The sequence below is a fragment of the Mytilus galloprovincialis genome, chromosome 1 (assembly GCF_965363235.1).
Source record: "Mytilus galloprovincialis chromosome 1, xbMytGall1.hap1.1, whole genome shotgun sequence".
Lineage (NCBI taxonomy): Eukaryota > Metazoa > Mollusca > Bivalvia > Mytilida > Mytilidae > Mytilus > Mytilus galloprovincialis.
The window spans coordinates 46,055,855-46,074,137 of record NC_134838.1 but is presented as its reverse complement, the minus strand read 5'-3'; the positions used below and the strand labels follow the sequence as shown (position 1 = coordinate 46,074,137).

The 18,283-nt window shown below is 30.8% G+C and overlaps 2 protein-coding genes across 3 annotated transcripts in view; one reads left to right on the top strand and one right to left on the bottom strand.

Annotated features, from left to right (window-relative positions):
- The window catches only part of LOC143075937 (mitochondrial inner membrane protease subunit 2-like), a 60,087-nt gene that overhangs the window by 10,733 nt on the left and 31,071 nt on the right, over positions 1-18,283 (top strand). The window lies entirely within an intron of this gene.
- The window catches only part of LOC143075917 (leucine-rich repeat neuronal protein 1-like), a 31,596-nt gene continuing 19,818 nt past the window's right edge, over positions 6,506-18,283 (bottom strand). The window contains exons 1-2 of one of the 2 annotated variants that reach the window (XM_076251512.1): positions 17,181-17,504; positions 6,506-11,096 (exon numbers count right to left, since the gene is read on the bottom strand). In XM_076251512.1, the coding sequence (XP_076107627.1) occupies positions 8,587-10,683 (2,097 nt within the window). In that variant the 5' untranslated portion in view covers positions 10,684-11,096; positions 17,181-17,504 and the 3' untranslated portion in view covers positions 6,506-8,586. Of the gene's footprint in view, positions 11,097-17,180; positions 17,505-18,283 lie in introns of those variants that run through there. The other variant, XM_076251504.1, reaches the window with a different exon arrangement.

The following is an 18,283-nucleotide window of genomic DNA, read 5'->3' as shown; positions in this document are numbered from 1 at the left end:
CCTTGTCAATTTTAATTTATTAATTTGACTATTTGTGAATGCTACAAAAAAATCATTTTTAAGTTGCTTTAAAGTTGATAATAGATATTTGGTGACTAGATTCAGAGGTCTTCATGCCATTCTGAGTTCCTGAAATATAACTATGTTTTTTTTAAGTTGAGATTGTACTTGCAATTCAATTTTATTTTTCTTTAATTTTGAAATTTTGAAAAGAAAGTTACATTTACTGTAAATTCAGAGATTAATGTGTGATTTTGTTATTGCTAATCATTGACCTTTGGTAAATATAGGATTGCAAAATATTCATGAAAGCCAGTTTTAGTTGTTGTGAACCTGATACCATCCTATTTTTTGCATGATAAAAATGTCACAATAAAGTCTAAATTAACAGTATTATTTACTAAACTGAATGTACAGGGTTGTTAAAATACCTAGTGGGATTTATTGGTTACAGATTCTTGTAAACAACGATGGTCAGTTTGAAAAAGGTGTGAGTTTGTTTGTACTTTTTAGAAAATTTGACTTAAGGGTCAAGAGTCAACTGTTAATGTGAAAATTAAATTTTGATAATCAAATACATTGTCAAAACATTTTTTTTTTAATACATTGAATTAAAAGTTCTTAGAAGCACTTGAATAATGAGGAAGTATGACTTGTATCTGATTGGACCTATAATAAAATGTTAATTGGACTTTTTGATACTTTTTGATTTTTGAATATCCAGGCCCAATAACATGGCCTTGTCATACATTCTCTTGATCCTTTGGCCTGAAATAAAAGTTTCTCTTTTGTCTGGCAGATTTATGCAGGCTTCACATTCTGTTTGCAAGTACTCAATTTTCTGACTTTGTTAAAGGGGCACTAGCTACCAGATATATAAAAAATCAAAAGTATGATTTTTTTTGTTCAATCATATATGAAAGTGAAATAGTAAAATAATAATTTGCTTTTATCAGCTGAAATGGTTCATTATGTCAAATTAAGCTCATAAACATTGATAATGAATTATTCACTTGCAATTAATAACTCGACCTCATTAAATCCGTATTCATGTAAACTCCAATTTTACCCAGTAGAAAGAGATAGAATACACATGCATTGTCTGTGTATGGGTATTTAAAGGAAAAGAATGTCAACATTGAAAGTGAAACAAAGGTTAATAATTTGATTAACTGAATCAATCCACACAAAATCATTCTCATAAAGGTAAAAACGACGATAAACATAAATTTTTAATCTATAACTAGAACACACCCGTGAAATCGCGGGTCCGTGACTGAGTTAAAGCATATAACTATGCGTAAGACTTATTTCAGTGTTGGTTTTGTCATCTTATAAAGTTAAATGCCGATTATAAGATACACAGTGTTCTCTGCTTTCAAACTCTTTCTGTGTGAACCACGGGGGGGTCTCTTCCTATATAAAGGTATATACATATGTGCCGCTGGAATGGGTCCCTTTTTTGATCCGTCAAATATATCAATGGGGTGCAATTTTACCGAGGAAATATATCAATAGGTAGTAATTGACCGATTGTGATATATCAATGGGTGATAAATATATGAATGGGTTATGATTTCGCTGAGAAATATATGTATAGGTAGGGATTTCACAATTATTCAATATATGAATGGGGGGTGTTTTTAAAATCCCAGCTGCACACCTGTACCCAAAATCCCATGTTGAGACCCCCCCGTGGTGTGAACCTGTCGAGCTGGAACTTGGCAAATTATTGGTAATATACATTATTAGGAAAACAAAAGTTCCTGGAATGAAGTATTTTTTAATTAAGGGGGTTCGCGGGTCTAAATCATTTATATAGGATTTCTCTATATTTTTCTATAAGGCCAGGATTTTTTAATTTGTTGGTTTACGGATCCGCCGACCCGATTTTGCCGATTTCCAGAATAAAAATAAAATTGACATTTTAGGCTTTTTTATTCACGCCGACCCTAACAAATGCATTATCCCTGAAAAATAATTAAAAATCCTTTGTTTATAAATCCTTTGTTTATGAAATAAAAAGCATTATTCACTAACATAAGTGATGACATGTTCTGTTGTGAAAAATGAAACTGTTGTAGTTTACGTTACTAAAAATAGACAAATCAATTATTAATGACCTTGAAATGTCGTTTGCGCAAATAACTTTGCGGAACGAAACCTGTGTTTAAAACCAATTACACAATAAGTTCGTTTCCCTTATTTGTCACCAGTTCGTAAGATGCATGTTCTCATAGAAATAGACTTGTCCAAATGTGGACAGGTGTAAGTTCAAGACATCAAGTTAAAGTACTGAATTTTAACAAATCATTTGATATTTTCTTGTTTCATAGATAATAAAAAAATATCGTCCATTTGGACAAAAAACAGGAATTCATGACTACAGATTATTTAACCTGATATTCTCGTTTTTCCAGTGGACGAGTCTATTACGTTTTTTGACACGTGTGTTGAAACTTATTTTCGTACGACGTTTTTACATTTTTTTCTTTATCAGTTTTTCGTGCTTATAATTATTCACCAAATTTTGATTAAGAGCTACTGACATGAATCTGTTTTTCTTGTTTGTGAAATGATGATTTAATTTTGTCTTTGTCAGTGTACCCCCCTTTTCTTTTTTTTACGGGAAATTATTAGACAATGTCATGCGATGTTTACAGCTGAGCAATAATATTTCATCGAACTAAAATTTAAGAATGAGGACAAAATAGTACGACAAACATATTATTAGAAAGGTGAAATATATTTGTATTTTGCATATATCAGTTTTCTGTCTTGAAAGATCTTTTTTTTTCTTTTTTTTCCCGACCGACCGACCCGACTTTTTCATGGAGAAAATCCGTAAACCAACAAATTAAAAAACCGTGGCCTAAATGAACTTTATCTTATCATTATTAGAAAAATAAAATAAAAAAATGGGGTCACCGTTCATTTGCGCTCACAATCTGCCTTCGAAAGAAGCATAAAAGTGGTGTTTTTCTGTTGAATTAATAGGAGAAATAAAGGTAATATCGAAATAAAAAAAGAAATTTATTACAGAAATCGCTCAAATTTTACAATAATTTAGTTTAAGTACAGCATATATAAAAATTATATTAAAAAATATAGGTCACCGATGAGTTAAAAGAGATATTTCAATGTTAAAACCAAAAAATGGCATTTTTCCACCAAAGGGAGATAATTTGGAACTTTTTCAATGATGTTTACATTTTAAAAGTCATCTGTGGCCAACACGAATTTATTGTTTTGAATGTTTTTTGTATCATATGATAAAGTAACAACTACAAAAGGTAATAAATAAAATTTGTAATGAAAAACAAATGTTTAATTTTTTTCTGAAATTTTTATACCCTCGAGCCTCCTTAACAGCATTGTCCTATATTAGTTATAAATAAAGTTGAATTCTTTGATTCGCTGTTTTACGTCATGCCAGCTAACAGATTGAAAACTGTTCCTTACATATACGCCTCATTTTAAGTCCAGATTGTTAGTATTCGTATTGTTATCTTAGAAAGTCTCACTGATTAAAAAACTACAATAGGGAACAATTTGACAATGATTGAATTAATTTAGTAGTGCCCTGTGATTATGACCCGTGTATATAGCAAAATCCTAAATACACCGTTCGGTGGTGCACCTGTCAGATGAGGAACGTACAGATAAGATTATAGGTAACAGGTTAATATACTATTGGTATCGATATCGGATTGACACGGAACTTGTTAATTATTGGCAATATTAATTATGTGGAAAACAAAAGGGTCTGAAGTGGTGTAATTTTTAATCTACACCATTGTCCTTTATTAGCTATATATAAAGTTGAATTCTTTGATTTGTCGTTTTTTCCCAATGACGGCTGACAAATTGGACCTCGTAATTTTAGTATTATAGATACAAAATTTAACAGACCTATAAAAATCCAATTGCACGAGTTGTTTATTCTATTTATATCCATGTTTATGTTTACATAGCTTATATGGTCATAGAAGGTCAACTTGATAGTTAATTAGATGGCGTTTTGGCTAAAATTCACACGAAACGAAGCTACATCTTATTGAGACCATGTCCTGTAAATTGTTTATTTTATACTTTTGATAGTTTGGAAAAATGTTTTACATTATAATAAATAAAATATGAGAATTTGAGTCAAATCGGTGACCATGAATTTGGCAGCTAGTGCCCCTTTTATAATGATCTGTTTATATACTGTGTAGATATTTTCAGTTTTAGGATTATGACTCTTTAGAGTTATCTTTCTTTTGCCAATCTCACACCTACTTTCTATTTATATTTTTTCTACCTATATTGTGGATTAATAAAACATTATTGGATTGAAATGAAAAGGTAACTAGACAGTAAAAGACACAAATGAATCTAATTATATCCAAAGATTTTTTCCTGCTACTTCCATCATAGTTTTAAAGATATTTCAGCCTTGTTGAAGTTGTTGTATGCTTCTTACCAAATTGTACATGATTTTGTATTTTTCAACTAAATAATAATCTGAGAGAACTTAGATTTTCTCTAAACCTCAATACTTTTAAACTAAAACTGAATGCATTTCAACTGTCAATATATTTTCAAACTTCAATGGAATCCAAAATTTAAAACACACCAGACCACATCTACTTATATCTATAGATTGGAGTTGAACGCACAGGTCTGCAATTAGCTGTGATTTCTTACTCAGGGTTTATATCCTAGTTATCACTGCAGATGACCACTCAGCCACCAAGTCCCCCATTTGAATTAACAGAAACATTTTATTGTGCATGCAGTGTTACAGGCTTTACACCACCATATTCTTTTTGTGCCAGTCAGTAGCCCTTTTCACAAAAAAATCTTAAGTGTAAAATTAATCTTACAATAAAAAATATTTAGTTGAATTGTTGAGGAATATTTTAGACTTACGATAAATTTTACACTTAAGATTTTTTGTGATTTAGTAATTTAGTGATTGTCTTTTGTTGATGTATATATATCATATTTGGATTTTGTTTATTGTTTTGTACATAAGGCAGGCCATTGGTTTTCTTGTTTGAACTATTCGTCATAATTGGGCCTTTAATAGCCTGCAGTGCAGTAAGGGTTTTGCTCTTTGTTGAAGATGGTATGGTGGTCTTAAGTTGCTTACTTCTGCATAATTTGGTCTCTGGTGGAGGGTTGTCTCAATGGCAATCAAACCACATCTTCTTATTTTTATATTATTTCTAATATATCATGATATATATGTAAAAATTAAATATTTATGTTACAAAGCGCCGATTATAGGGGGAAAATATCATTATTTGAAATTGGATTGTGTAAATTGGGTGATATTTAACAAGCTGTGAACAATGGTGATTGATATAAAGTTTGCTTAGAAAAAAGATACATAAATTATGATCAATATTAAGTTGTTGTGATAAAGGTTCATTTATATATACTATATAAGCAGTAGGTCAACTCTGGTTGGTGTCTGGCAGTCTTCATGTGACCCTGAACTCATTTGCAAGGATCATGATCCATTTATCAGATACTATAATCAGCAGTTCAAATTATTTGGTTTGAATGTATGTTTTACAAGGTTGTCTGAACGGTTTATCTGATTATGACATCATGTCCATGGTTATTTGGTCAACATTAAGTTTTTTATCATTTACATTCTTTTGGCATAAATGCACGTGGACAACAGTTTTTTTGTGAAAGGATATAATTGTAAAGTAGGTGAATATCGGAATGTCCTTATTGCAGGGTTCATATGACCTTGTTTTGTATTTTTATGAATAAAGATAATTTTAAGTTTTGTTTGATGTCTGTAGTAAAACCTTGATCTTTAATTCATATACCGGGTAGTCTTTCAAATCCATTTGTGATTAGTGAAGCAGGTGAGACATCTCATTGTATGTACATGATCTTTTCTTTAGTAATCACTAAACAGTCTTATCCCTATTAAGATAATCTCCATTAGCGGTGCATAAGTATTTGACCGCCTTAAACTTTGACTTCTTCAATGTTTTGATTGACACCTCAGCATCTCCAAAACCGAATATTTTTTGGCTTTCTTTGTAGTACTACATGTACCTATCTACCCAAAAGAACAACAAAAGATTACAATCAACATTTTGATCTTATTGTTACATTCTGAAGCTTCTCTTGTTTAATACTGTGGATTTATTTATTTTCGTGGGTACCAATTTTCGTGGATTGCCGAAAAATCTGCCTTTTTGGTGGATATGTAATTTAGTGGTTTTGCAAAAGTCTAAATACAACCTGATAGAAAATTTGTAATGTGTTGAACATTTAAATTCATGCTTCACCTGTACCCACGAAATCCACGAAAATTGCTATCCAACGAATAATAATGATTCCACAGTATAAATGGACGTTATAACTACGTTATACAGATCTCCATTGTATCTTTTCATCTAATACATGTATAATGTATATCATATATGTAACATTCAAAAAAACGTATACGGTAATTCGTCAACTTCAATAAAAGAAATAAACAACAAATTGATCATGTTGATAATTTTATTTTAGCACATAAATTTTATTTACACAAGAATTATAAAATAACAATGCAGAACATGTGTGTAAAATACACACAATTATACATGTACCTTAAAGACCTTTTGACTAGATTCAATTATATAACTATTTTGATTTTTTACAAACGAAAGTGAACCAACGCTGGTGAGTCTGTAGTACGGTAGAGTCCATAAAGTGGATACCCGGGGGTATGCAGGGTCGTTATGATAATAAAACATAAAATGTAGAGAGTCTTATAACAACAACACATTAGGGACTGCTGCAGAAATTTATTGATCAACATGTTTTGATTTTTGTATAAAACCATCAATAGAAGATGGATAAAGAGAACATGTAAGGGAACACTGATAATGCTCATTATTCTATGAATTACCACTTTTTTAAGCAAAAAAAATGATATTCTTGACACGTAAGTTAGGAAAGATTGTTTCATGTGTCCAAATGTCCATACATGTACATCTATATATTTTTGCTTGAGTTGACAATGGCATCACAGTTCTTGAAAATTTTCAGATCTTATGTTCTATCACTTGTGTATATATATTTGAAAGGTAACTTCTGCTTGTTACAAAGTTGAACAGAGGGAAAAAAAAGAAATTATTCAAAATGTTACACAAAATTTAATTAAGTTAAATTTGGGGATATGAAAAATTGATACTAATTGATAGAATCCAAATATTATACAGATGCCATTTGTCATGTTTGTTGAAGTACGTCAACCATTGTTATCAAAAGCTGTTCTAGAATAGTTTTCTGGTAAAGATAAGATAATTCTGATATTCTTTTTTACATGCATATTCTGTTATAACTGGCTTTTCATAATGCAAAAATAAAGTATACATAAATAAATGTAGATGCTAAAACCTGATAATCAAACAGGTGCTTTGAAGAAGGTTACCGCTAAGGGACAAATCTCTTAAAAGTCACTAGTATTGCTAATGTGTCTCAGTTTCATAAATATATTGTAAGCTTTAATGTAGCATATATATACCATTTTCATTCTGTTTCACACGAATGCTTAAAAAGTATTGTTTAAACACTAACTATTCAGTATTGGTTTATTGAGTTATCTCCCTTAGCCAAGGTCGTCAAAAACTAGTGTTTTGTCCAATTTCTATATATTTAACCAAAATATTGTTGTGTTTTGTTGAAACACACACATTTTTTACTTTGATCTTTATTCATTAGTTTTTATAAATAGACATGAAAACCAGAAATGTAATAGCGATGAAAGAATATAAGTATTTAAGTGAATGAATATGTGGAAAGGATTCTGAATGTGTTTTTATTGTTATGAAGATTGATATTCCTATTTTTTTCAGTTGAACAACAAAAATTGTGCAAGATGTATATTATCATGACTGTACAATTTAATTTGATGCCCTATTTGTAAATGTTTTCAATACTGACCAGTTTTGATTTGCTCTTTGTTTTTATTACATTAAAAAATGAAACAATGATAGATGAATAATAGCTTTTTGATTTACGAACATTATGCAAGTATAACTATTGCATCCAATTGGACATTATTAATGACCTCTTTAAAAGATGAACTCTTTTAAAAACCAGAGTACCCACAGGCACTTGTCTCAGAAATATTTTTTCCTATATTATACCTTAATACCGGTATATTATTTTAAGTTATATAGGGGGGGATTGAGACAAGTGCCAGTGAGAGTACCTCATAGATTAATTTCCATTTGAAGTCCTCATGTGTATAGATAATAGCAAAGTCCCATGTTTTGCTATAGACCTGCAAAAATCATTTGGAGTAAAAATAAGATAAGAGAAGTGAAAATTTTTTTAAGTTTCTAAAGTGTCTCTGAAGGCTGCTTCATTGAAATATTTTACTTTCAAAGAGGAGTTGTTAATTTAAATTGCCAATCAACATGATGAACCAAAAATGAATGAAATTAGGACACGGATATCAATGCATGGAATTAAGTTTGATCTTTTTTAATTATGACATCAACTTCCAATCATCCTGATGGTAAATTCAAACTGCAATGAAAATTTGAATTGGAAATAACTTGAATGATTTGAGCTGATCTATTGTTCTTGAGCTCTAATTAAGGAAGTTTTTGAAGAACACATGTAGGTATTGGGCTGGTAGACATTTTCTAAAGGAATTTGTGTTGTTACAAATGTGTCTTCTTCATCAGTAGTGCTATTATAGCTCTTCCGTCTCTTAAATTTTCGTACAACCATTACAGCACATGCTAATATAAAAATCATAACAACTATTGTTATTACAGCAGCCACTGCTTTAGTATTCACAGACGTTATTCCTGGAAGATAATCTAATGCCTTTCCAGACGTAGCATTGATACAATCCACTGGATACACTTCGGTAGAATAGACATAGACAATACAAAATTCATAACTCGTATAGGATTTTAAATTAGAAAATGTATAACGTCTTGAATACGGGCTGAGATGAACAATCCTATAATTAACTCTACTCTTAGCTTCTCTGTAATGTATTTGATAATCGGAAATCATAGACCAGTATTTTGTGCCATTCCATGTAATTGTAATGTAATTTAGGGTTGATGGTAATGCAATTATTCTTATAGGCTTATTGATTACTTTGACCAATGTTTCACTTATATCGAAACCTTCACTGTTCGTAGCCTGACATGCATACAATCCGCTGTCAGACTTTTGTAAATGTCTTACGATTAATATAAACTTATCTTTCACTTCAATTCTATTGTATTTAATGCTCTGAGATAACATAGATCCATTAGGTAACATCCACGTTATATTTGGTTCGGGAACACCCGTCGCATGACATTCAAGTCGTAACTCTTCACCAATACTCACTTCGTAATTTTTATCGTAGATCGGTATTGTCATTGGAACACAGTTTTGAGTTTGATTTGTTTGTGGGAGACTGACAATCGGCAGTCCATACCTGCTAGGAGGAGTATAACATATTAACATGGCCCCGTCGTACATGATTGATGTGTGATTTTTAGACAAGATGTCGTTGACCATCCAGTCAATGTTACAATCACAATGCAAAAGGTTGCTGTAAAAATGACATACTTTAATTGATGGCAGACTTTGAATAATTTTATGAGGAAGCACTCGCAAGCGGTTATTGTGAATATATAAATTTCGAAGACTTGGAATGTTTTCAAATGCATTTGGATCAATGAACACAAGTTTTTGATTGTCATGGAGTTGAAGTGATATGAGTTTGGTTAAGTTGGCAAACGCTCCTTCCTCAATAACTGAAAGGTGCGGCATGTAACTGAGAGAAAGTACGGAAACGTTTAGATTACTAAATGTTTCCCGCACTAGTCTGTAAATTGGATTTCCATCAAAATTCAGTTTCTTTAAATTTGGAAGCTTGAGAAATGATTTTGATGGAATAGATAAAATATTGTTATTAGAAAGATCCAATGTAGCGAGTTGTTCAAGCCCAAAGAAAGCATTATTCTCAATATTTCTTATTTTGTTTTCCGTGAAGCTGATAGTGTCAAGATGATTTGATGTATCGAATACACCACTCCTCAATTCTCTTAAAACATTTCTTGACAAATATAGCCATTTTAAAGATGGCATCCCGACAAACCATTGATTTTCAAGTGTATTCAAGTTATTATCTTCTAAATTAAGACGTTGAACGTAGTTAAGTCCTCCAAAGGCATGTTTCTCAATGTAACGTAACTTGTTTTTGGATAAATCTAAGTTTATTAAATACTTCAAGCCTGAAAATTGTCCATTTCTTAGAGTAGTAATAAAATTACTATGTAGATTAAGATTTCTCAACTGAATCAGTTTTTGAATTTGTTTGTCGAAAGTTGTAACCTTATTGTTTGACACATCTAAATATTTCAGCTGCCGCATCCTTGGTGGAAGATTCAGATCTTTTATTGAGTTATTCGACACAATTAAAGCTTCCGTGGAAGAAGACAAATTTTGTGGTATTAAAAAAAGTCCAGCGTTTGTACAATTGACTATTTTCATCACTTGTTTGAAATTCTCTGTATCTAATCTTCCGATATAGCAAGCACATTTCAAAGGACATTCCACATTCCAATCCATTCTACTTTCAATACCGGTGAATAATTTCATTCCAAGCAGCAAAAAAATAATTAATCTCCCTTTTATCAGCTGTCTTAGGGATAAATGCATGTTTCCTTAAAATGTTCAATAATCACATGTTTTTTTCTTTAATTACTAAAGCTACTGAATCATCCTGTAAAGTCGCCAGAGATTGAAATGGAGGCTTGATTGTTTTGCATTGATGTCTTGTAGATTTAAATAGAAGACTACCATTTTCATTATTTGGACTAGTTAAATTGTAAATTGGCACAGTCAGTATTGTAGTTCCATAATTTTCCTCTGGTGAAAGTCTGCAGGAGTGAAGAGGCAATAATAGATTTCCTACAGCATCTGTCACAACTAAATGTATATTAAATGGTTTTGTTTCGCAGTTCAAATTATGTCACCTCAAATTGGAAAAAAAGCATCGGAGCTGGATAATTATCTCACTTGAAAGCTTTTAACGATTTGTCTCTGCCGTTCATCAAGTTTGTGTCAGTGTCCTGAAACATATAACGTAGAATTAATATACTTTGTTTTGTCACATACAGAATTAAATAGATTTAAGTTGACATGTTTGATGTCTTCTTTACAGTTCTGGGAGTTTGAAAGAGTGCATCTGTCTGTTTATGTCTCTTCAGTTTTCCTTACACAAGATATATTGGAAAACGTAAATAGTCTAAAATGGAGAGACTGAAAAAGATGCTGTTGAGAACAACTGAACTTAAAAATCTAAATTGATATTTATATATATATATAATCTATGCTCAGATGTAATTAAAAGAAGGTCAAAATTAAAAGTTATATTTATATTTAAGAAAAATAACAAAAATTTTAACATTAAAAAAAGTTGATGTGATAATTTTTACTATTAGTTAACAAACCCTATATGTTTGATGTTTTTTTGGCTGAATATTTTTTTCTTCACTTAATTTGTTTTAAGTACTAAATTAAATAAGTGAGAGAATTCACCTTTTCATACATTTTGTAATATATGTTAAATCACACAGCACTAGATTAAAGAGTTTTTCACAGTACTTATAGATTTTTTTGTTTAGATATTTAAAGAATTTAGAAGAATTTGCATTGATTAAAGTAAGAGAACATACACATGACAGACAGCATTGTGGACAAAAGTAATATATATATCACAAAAGACACACAAATGTCCATACATATGCTAACAACTCAAGATTGAGCAGTATGAAACAAAATCAAGGAGTGAACTCAATGCTCAATAGAAGGGGAAGTGGTTTCTGCTTTACTACTTTTTCCATTACCAAATCAAAATTTTGTTATAAATAAGATATATTCAGTGATTTCAGAATTAAGGTTGGATTTTGCTAGGGAGCAAGTTGAACATCCCTTGTCATCTAATATAGCTAGGTATTCAATAACAGTGGAAAAAAATATTATTGGATCTGTAAAAATTCCAAATGGATAACAGTTATTTTTTTTTTGGAACAGAATTTGTTTATTTGGTGTTCGGTTTAATGTCAGACTTCTCAAAGAATTAAAATGAATAAATGCAGATGTTGCATTATGATTGATAGCAGCAATCTAACAATACAGTGATGCCAAACTTACACCTCTCGTTAATTTAAATTTGTATGCAGATGTTTTCTTATATACAGGCTACTGCTTTTTAACTCTGCTAAATTGAAAAATGGCTTGTTGTTCAAATGCCTGGCAAAATGTAAGTTAATTAAAATTATGTTTTCTCAGAAAACTGAAGTTGCTTACTGAATGTAGGATTTCCATGTATTGACTTGTGGTAACCCAGTTACTTGTACAAATTCAGAAGCCTTATTTAAATCAAGAATTTCAATTATATGTAGGGAACGTTAATTTGTAGACAGACATTTGATAACATATTTGTAATCTCAAATGTGCAGTTTATTTGTCAATTACATTAGAAACAATTGAACTTTTATGAAAATTTGCATTTTACAAATTATGATTAGAAATGTTTATGAGGATAACAGGATATTTACTTAATTATACTGCTCTCTGAAGCATTGAAATATATTGAAAACAGAAGCACTCAAGTGGTTTGTTTATTTTGTTTGTGCATTAAATTTTGACATAATTATTGAATTGCATGTTTCAAAATACTAACAAAAAACTTTTTTGAAAAATATGCCAGCAGCTGTTATGGCTCTATTTTCTATGAGATGAAGTTTTGTAATAAAAATAACGCATTTTTTGGTAAAATGAAATATGATTGATTAAATATCAAAATATAAATGGGATACCTTATGATATTTTCTATCTTGGTAACACACATTCTAATGGAAAGATATATAGTATTTTTATGTGTAAAGAATAAGGTGCTTTTGTTTGAATAAGAGAAGCTATGATAATTTAGTTCCAACTATGCTGATATATATATAGTTTTCAATTTAGACTCGTTTATATTTTTTCGTTTGGGCTTGTATCATATTTTCCCTCCGGTTTATATGATTTGTTCATCCTACATTGCATTGACTCTTAAAATTCAAGCGTCTATCTAAAAATGAGGGTACTTTCTCTAAAAATGAGGGTACTTTTTATATGGTCTTCCAAATACCGTTTCGATCCCTAACATCACTGAAGAGACATTTATTGTCGAAATCCGGATCTGGTGTACTAAATAAATATTGACACCGTAAGTTTGTGGCATCACATCGTGGCCACAAGTTAAAAAAAAATTTCTGTTTAGTATTAAATTTGTATTAAGATCCATTTTGTTACATCTTGTGATCAATTTTATTTGGCAATCGCCAGTGGCAGTCAGCAGGGTTAAAGAACATCAGTTGTTCGACCTGTTAGTCAAATGCGTTTTGTTTAAATATACTTTTTCACTTTTTTGGTCTTTTGGAAAATATTGTTTGTGCTGTTTAAGACCCTTCTACAACGAAATTTGTTTTACATGCACACGTATAAAAATTGCGGTTTTTATCCAACGCAATCATAGGTTTGAATGTAGTTTTCAATTTAGACTCGTATAGATAAAAACCGCAATTTATTATATATATACCAAAAAAATTTCTTTTCAATAATTTTCTTTCTAGTCCTTTAAGTATTCTTCTGTTGGTAATCCGGACATTTGAGGAACGGGAAAAACTTGAATTCCATTGAGCGAACATTTAGACATTTGTGCGGGAGGAAAATTCATATATATATATATTTGTTTAGGGGCCAGCTGAAGGACTCCTCTGGGTGCCGGAGTTTCTCGCTGCATTGAAGACCTATTGGTGACCTTCTGCTGTTGTCTGTTCTCTGGTTGGGTTGTTGTCTCTTTGACACATTCCCCATTTCCATTCTCAATTTTATCTTAATTAAAGGAAATTAAGTATTTCAAATTTGTTTCAATTAGCAAAACCAAATGGTAAATTTCATTTGTGTCCAGCCTGCGACTTTTGTCGCAGAAAGCTCGACATAGGGATACTGATTTGGCGGCAGCGGCGTTAGCTAACTTCTCAAAAGCTTTATATTTTAGAAGGTGGAAGACCTGGATGCTTCATACTTTGAATAAAGATGCCTAATTTTACAAACTTTCCATCAGTCACATGTCTAATGTCCTTGACCTCATTTTCATGGTTCAGTGACTACTTGAAACAAAAGTTAAGATATTTTGTAATGTAAAATTCTCTCTTATTATAAGTAATAGGATAACTATATTTGGTATGTGCATAATTCGCAAGGTCCTTAATTATGTCAGACAGTTTTCACTTGACCTCGACCTCATTTCATGGATCAGTGAACAAGGTTAACTTTTGATTATCAAGTCCATATCTCAGATACTATAAGCAATAGGTCTAGTATAATCCGTATATGGAAGGACTGTAAGGGTGTACATGTCCAACTGGCATGTGTCATATGTCACCTTGACCTCATTTTCATGGTTCAGTGGTTATAGTTATGTTTTTGTGTTTTGGTCTGTTTTTCTTATACTGTATGCAATAGGTCTACTATATTTGGTGTATGGAATGATTGTAAGATGTACATGTCTGGCTGGCAGGTGTCATCTGACCTTAACCACATTTTCATGGTTCAGTGGTCAAAGTTAAGTTTTTGAGTTTTGGTCTTTTTTTCTAATACTATATGCAATAGGTCAACTATATTTGGTGTATGGAAATATTTTATGATCTACATGTCAGTCGCGCAGGTTTTATTTGACCTTGACCTCATTTTCACGGTTCATTGCTAAGGGTTAAGTATTTGTGTTTTGGTCTATTTTTCTTAAACTGTAGGCAATAGGTCAACTATATTTGTTGTATGGAAGAATTGTTAGCTGTACATGCCTGCCTTGATTGGTTCATCTGACCTTGACTTCATTAACATGGTTCATTGGGCAATGTTTAGTTTTCTTGGTTAATGTTAAGTGTAGGTGACAGTTGTAATAAAGCTTTATATTTAGGACTATCAACATAATATCAATGAGAAGTGAAGATCTAGAAGGCGAGACATTTCAGCGTGTGCACTCTTGTTATGCATCATGGGTAATATGGCGGATCCGGCCATTTACAGAAAGGGGGGGTGTGTGTTGTTTCAACCATATGTCGTCCCCATTCAAATGCATTGATTGTCATAAAAATGGGGGGTTCCAACCCCCCTGAACCCTCCCCTGGATCCACCACTAAATTGACATTTTTTTTTTATAAAATATTGAAATTGCACCTCAATCTTGACTTTCTTAGATTTAATATAAAGCCGAACTCTACCCTAGATTTAATATAAAGCCGAACTCTACCCTATCTACACACTGCCAAAAATATTGTGGGTGACACTTGATGTTTGTCATATAGCCAAGCTGATCCTGAAATAGTCTGTCTGTTACAAGCTGGCAAATTTCCATTGTGACATAACTTGGATGACAGCACTGTCATACTGGCTTAACTTATATTTATGATTTATATTCTCTTAAAGCCTTTATTTATAGTATATAAAAAGCACTAAAAATAGGGGTAGCATACAAATTTTTGTTTATTAGAATTATCATTTCTCATATAAACTCTGAAAATGTACCAGTAACTTCTTATAGTATTTTTGGTAATTTTTAGTGCTTACGGCATATTTAAAAAATACTCCAATATGATTCAGATTTCTTTTATCCCTATTTTGTTGTATTTTTTTTTAGATTTTTTTGTAAATTATTATGATAATCTGTGTAATATTTTTAAAAAAAAAGTAGAAGAAATTGTTCTATTATTTAAAGCCAATAGTTGAATAATTAGTTAACCTATAAGTGCTTTATGGATGTACTTATCATAATAAATTATACAGAAAAGTAGAAGTTTCATAAGAGGTATTATATGGCCCCTGAAATTATAAAATTAGTAAAATTCTTTAATCTCTACAAAACTATGCTAATTCCTTAGCTTCTGTGGTAGGATTAATAAGCTGTACTATTTAGACACTTTAGTTCAGAAAGGTTAGATGTGAATTCTGACCAAGGAAATGCAAGCAACTTTATTCATACATAATTGAACAACTACCAACGTTTTGTACATGTCAAAATCATATTACTAACTATTTTCTTGGATTTCATCATCTCAGTCAAAAAACATATTTTTAAGACAAGATGTCAATATAATGGCATTGTTTTTTTTTATACTGATTTCATCTGCTTGAATATCAGTTCACCCTTATCAGTTCACCCTTGGGGGGCTTGCTTGATATTCTTGCTGATAAAGTCAGTTCCAAAAACAAAAAAATCATTATTCTATATCTGCATACATAAACTATTTTGTAGAAAAATATCTTTTTGGGTTAAGCCTGCAGGGCTCATATCAATAAATTGATGACAAAATCTCAAAATTAGTCAATTTTTAACTAGCAGGAATCATTTCACAAAAAAACTTACAATTAAGATTGAACATTCAGGAGTCAGTTTCACAAAAAACTTACGACTAAGATTTGTCATAAGTATACTGACTTGTTTATGACTACAATCAGTCTTAGTCTTAAGTTTTTTTTTTGTGAAATCGACTCCAGTAATATTTATTATCAATTTTAGCTGTTGTTTTTTTTTTAAACTGACTGCAGTTTTTGCTATTTTGCATAAAATACAAGACAAACTGTATTGCTTCTGGAGGTCTTAATCAAGTTGATCATACAGTTGATTTTGATATCAATGTTTATTTGAAGTGTACTTACTAACCCAATCAATCAAATTACATCTAAGTGCATTATTAATTTTTAATGCCATAATCCAGTTTTTTGTTTAATCTGCAAAAGTGCACCATGTTAGTACCATTGTACTGTATTGAATATGATAATATCAATATTTTTGCTCAAGAATCTCCGAAGGCAAATTCATTATCACAAAATCAGTATGGAAATGTTAATTTTTTTTTTTTAAATAAACTGAAATAAAATTGTTAAAAAGTACTTAGTTTGAAGACTAATTGTAAATAATGAAAAAGTATTAATTTGTTTTTTCCTACTTTAAATCTGATTTTAAGAAAAAAATTGTTCGATTTTTTTTTTTTTTTAATTTGTTTAAAGTTTAGTAATGAGTTGACTTTTTTGTTATTTATTTGACTCCAGTAAAGAGTTGACATTTAGTAAAGAGATAAACAAGTGAGCAAATTGACACAAACCTGTCTGCAGGATCCATTTTCCTAATGATACTCAGTAACGTTAGAACACAAAAACAAATAAGCTTCCTTATGAATCATGCAAGTACTGAAAGAGTTGTCAATAATACAAGCAATACAGGAAAATTGACTTGAATTACGGCAGGTCAGACAAAATATCACCACGAAAAACTTTCACTATAACCAATCAATATTGGAGATAAAATCCTACCACTAACTGCTCATTTTGTCTAGCTCGCCATGGGATTTCCCTATACAATTATTCCAATGATAAGCTTATAATCGGGGACTCGTAAACCACAGGTCTGTAAAAACTACTTGATGCTCATTGCCACATAGATTATTGATACTTCAGGATATTCTTAAAGAGTTGTAGATTTCTGTACTATTAAATGGGATGTTGAAGTGGTTTATGGCAGTTGAATAGATTCTTAAAGATTAGAATGGAATCATGCCAATACTATAATATCATTTTTGAAACTGAGTTATGATGATTTTTGACGTGGTTGATTTTATTATCTTAAAGACATAGTGTTAAAGATGATAACCTTTGAAAACTTGTATCATATTGTTTGCAAATTGAATTATTTTGTTTTTTTTAATTGAGTTAAAAGATAACAAAGTGTGTTGAATTTTTTCAATAAGTGGAATAAATTATTTCAGAAATAACTGAACACAACAGAAACATTAACAAGCCCTGCTTTTAAATTATATCTTAATTTAGCAGAAAAGTGGATATATTGAACTTTAGAATGATCTATTAATTCAGAGAACACACAGAGCTATAGTACTGTCAACAGAATATTTGACTTGATGTGAAACACCATTGGTAGATTTGGAAATCACTGATATTTAAATCATGGTTTTCCAACCATTTGAGCCCTCACTTAAAACTTAAAAGGCTTTGAGCACTGGAATATTCTCAGGAATATTGAATAACATTTTTTTCCTTCACCTGCATATGCATTATAAGGCTAAATCAACTCATTTTGATTTTTTTTTTTTTTTTTATAATAGGAAGGGAAATTAATCATTTTATTTCTTCTTTCTATATTAACAGGTTCTCTTAAAATTGGATGCTGGTTTCCACTAATCAAAACCTTGGA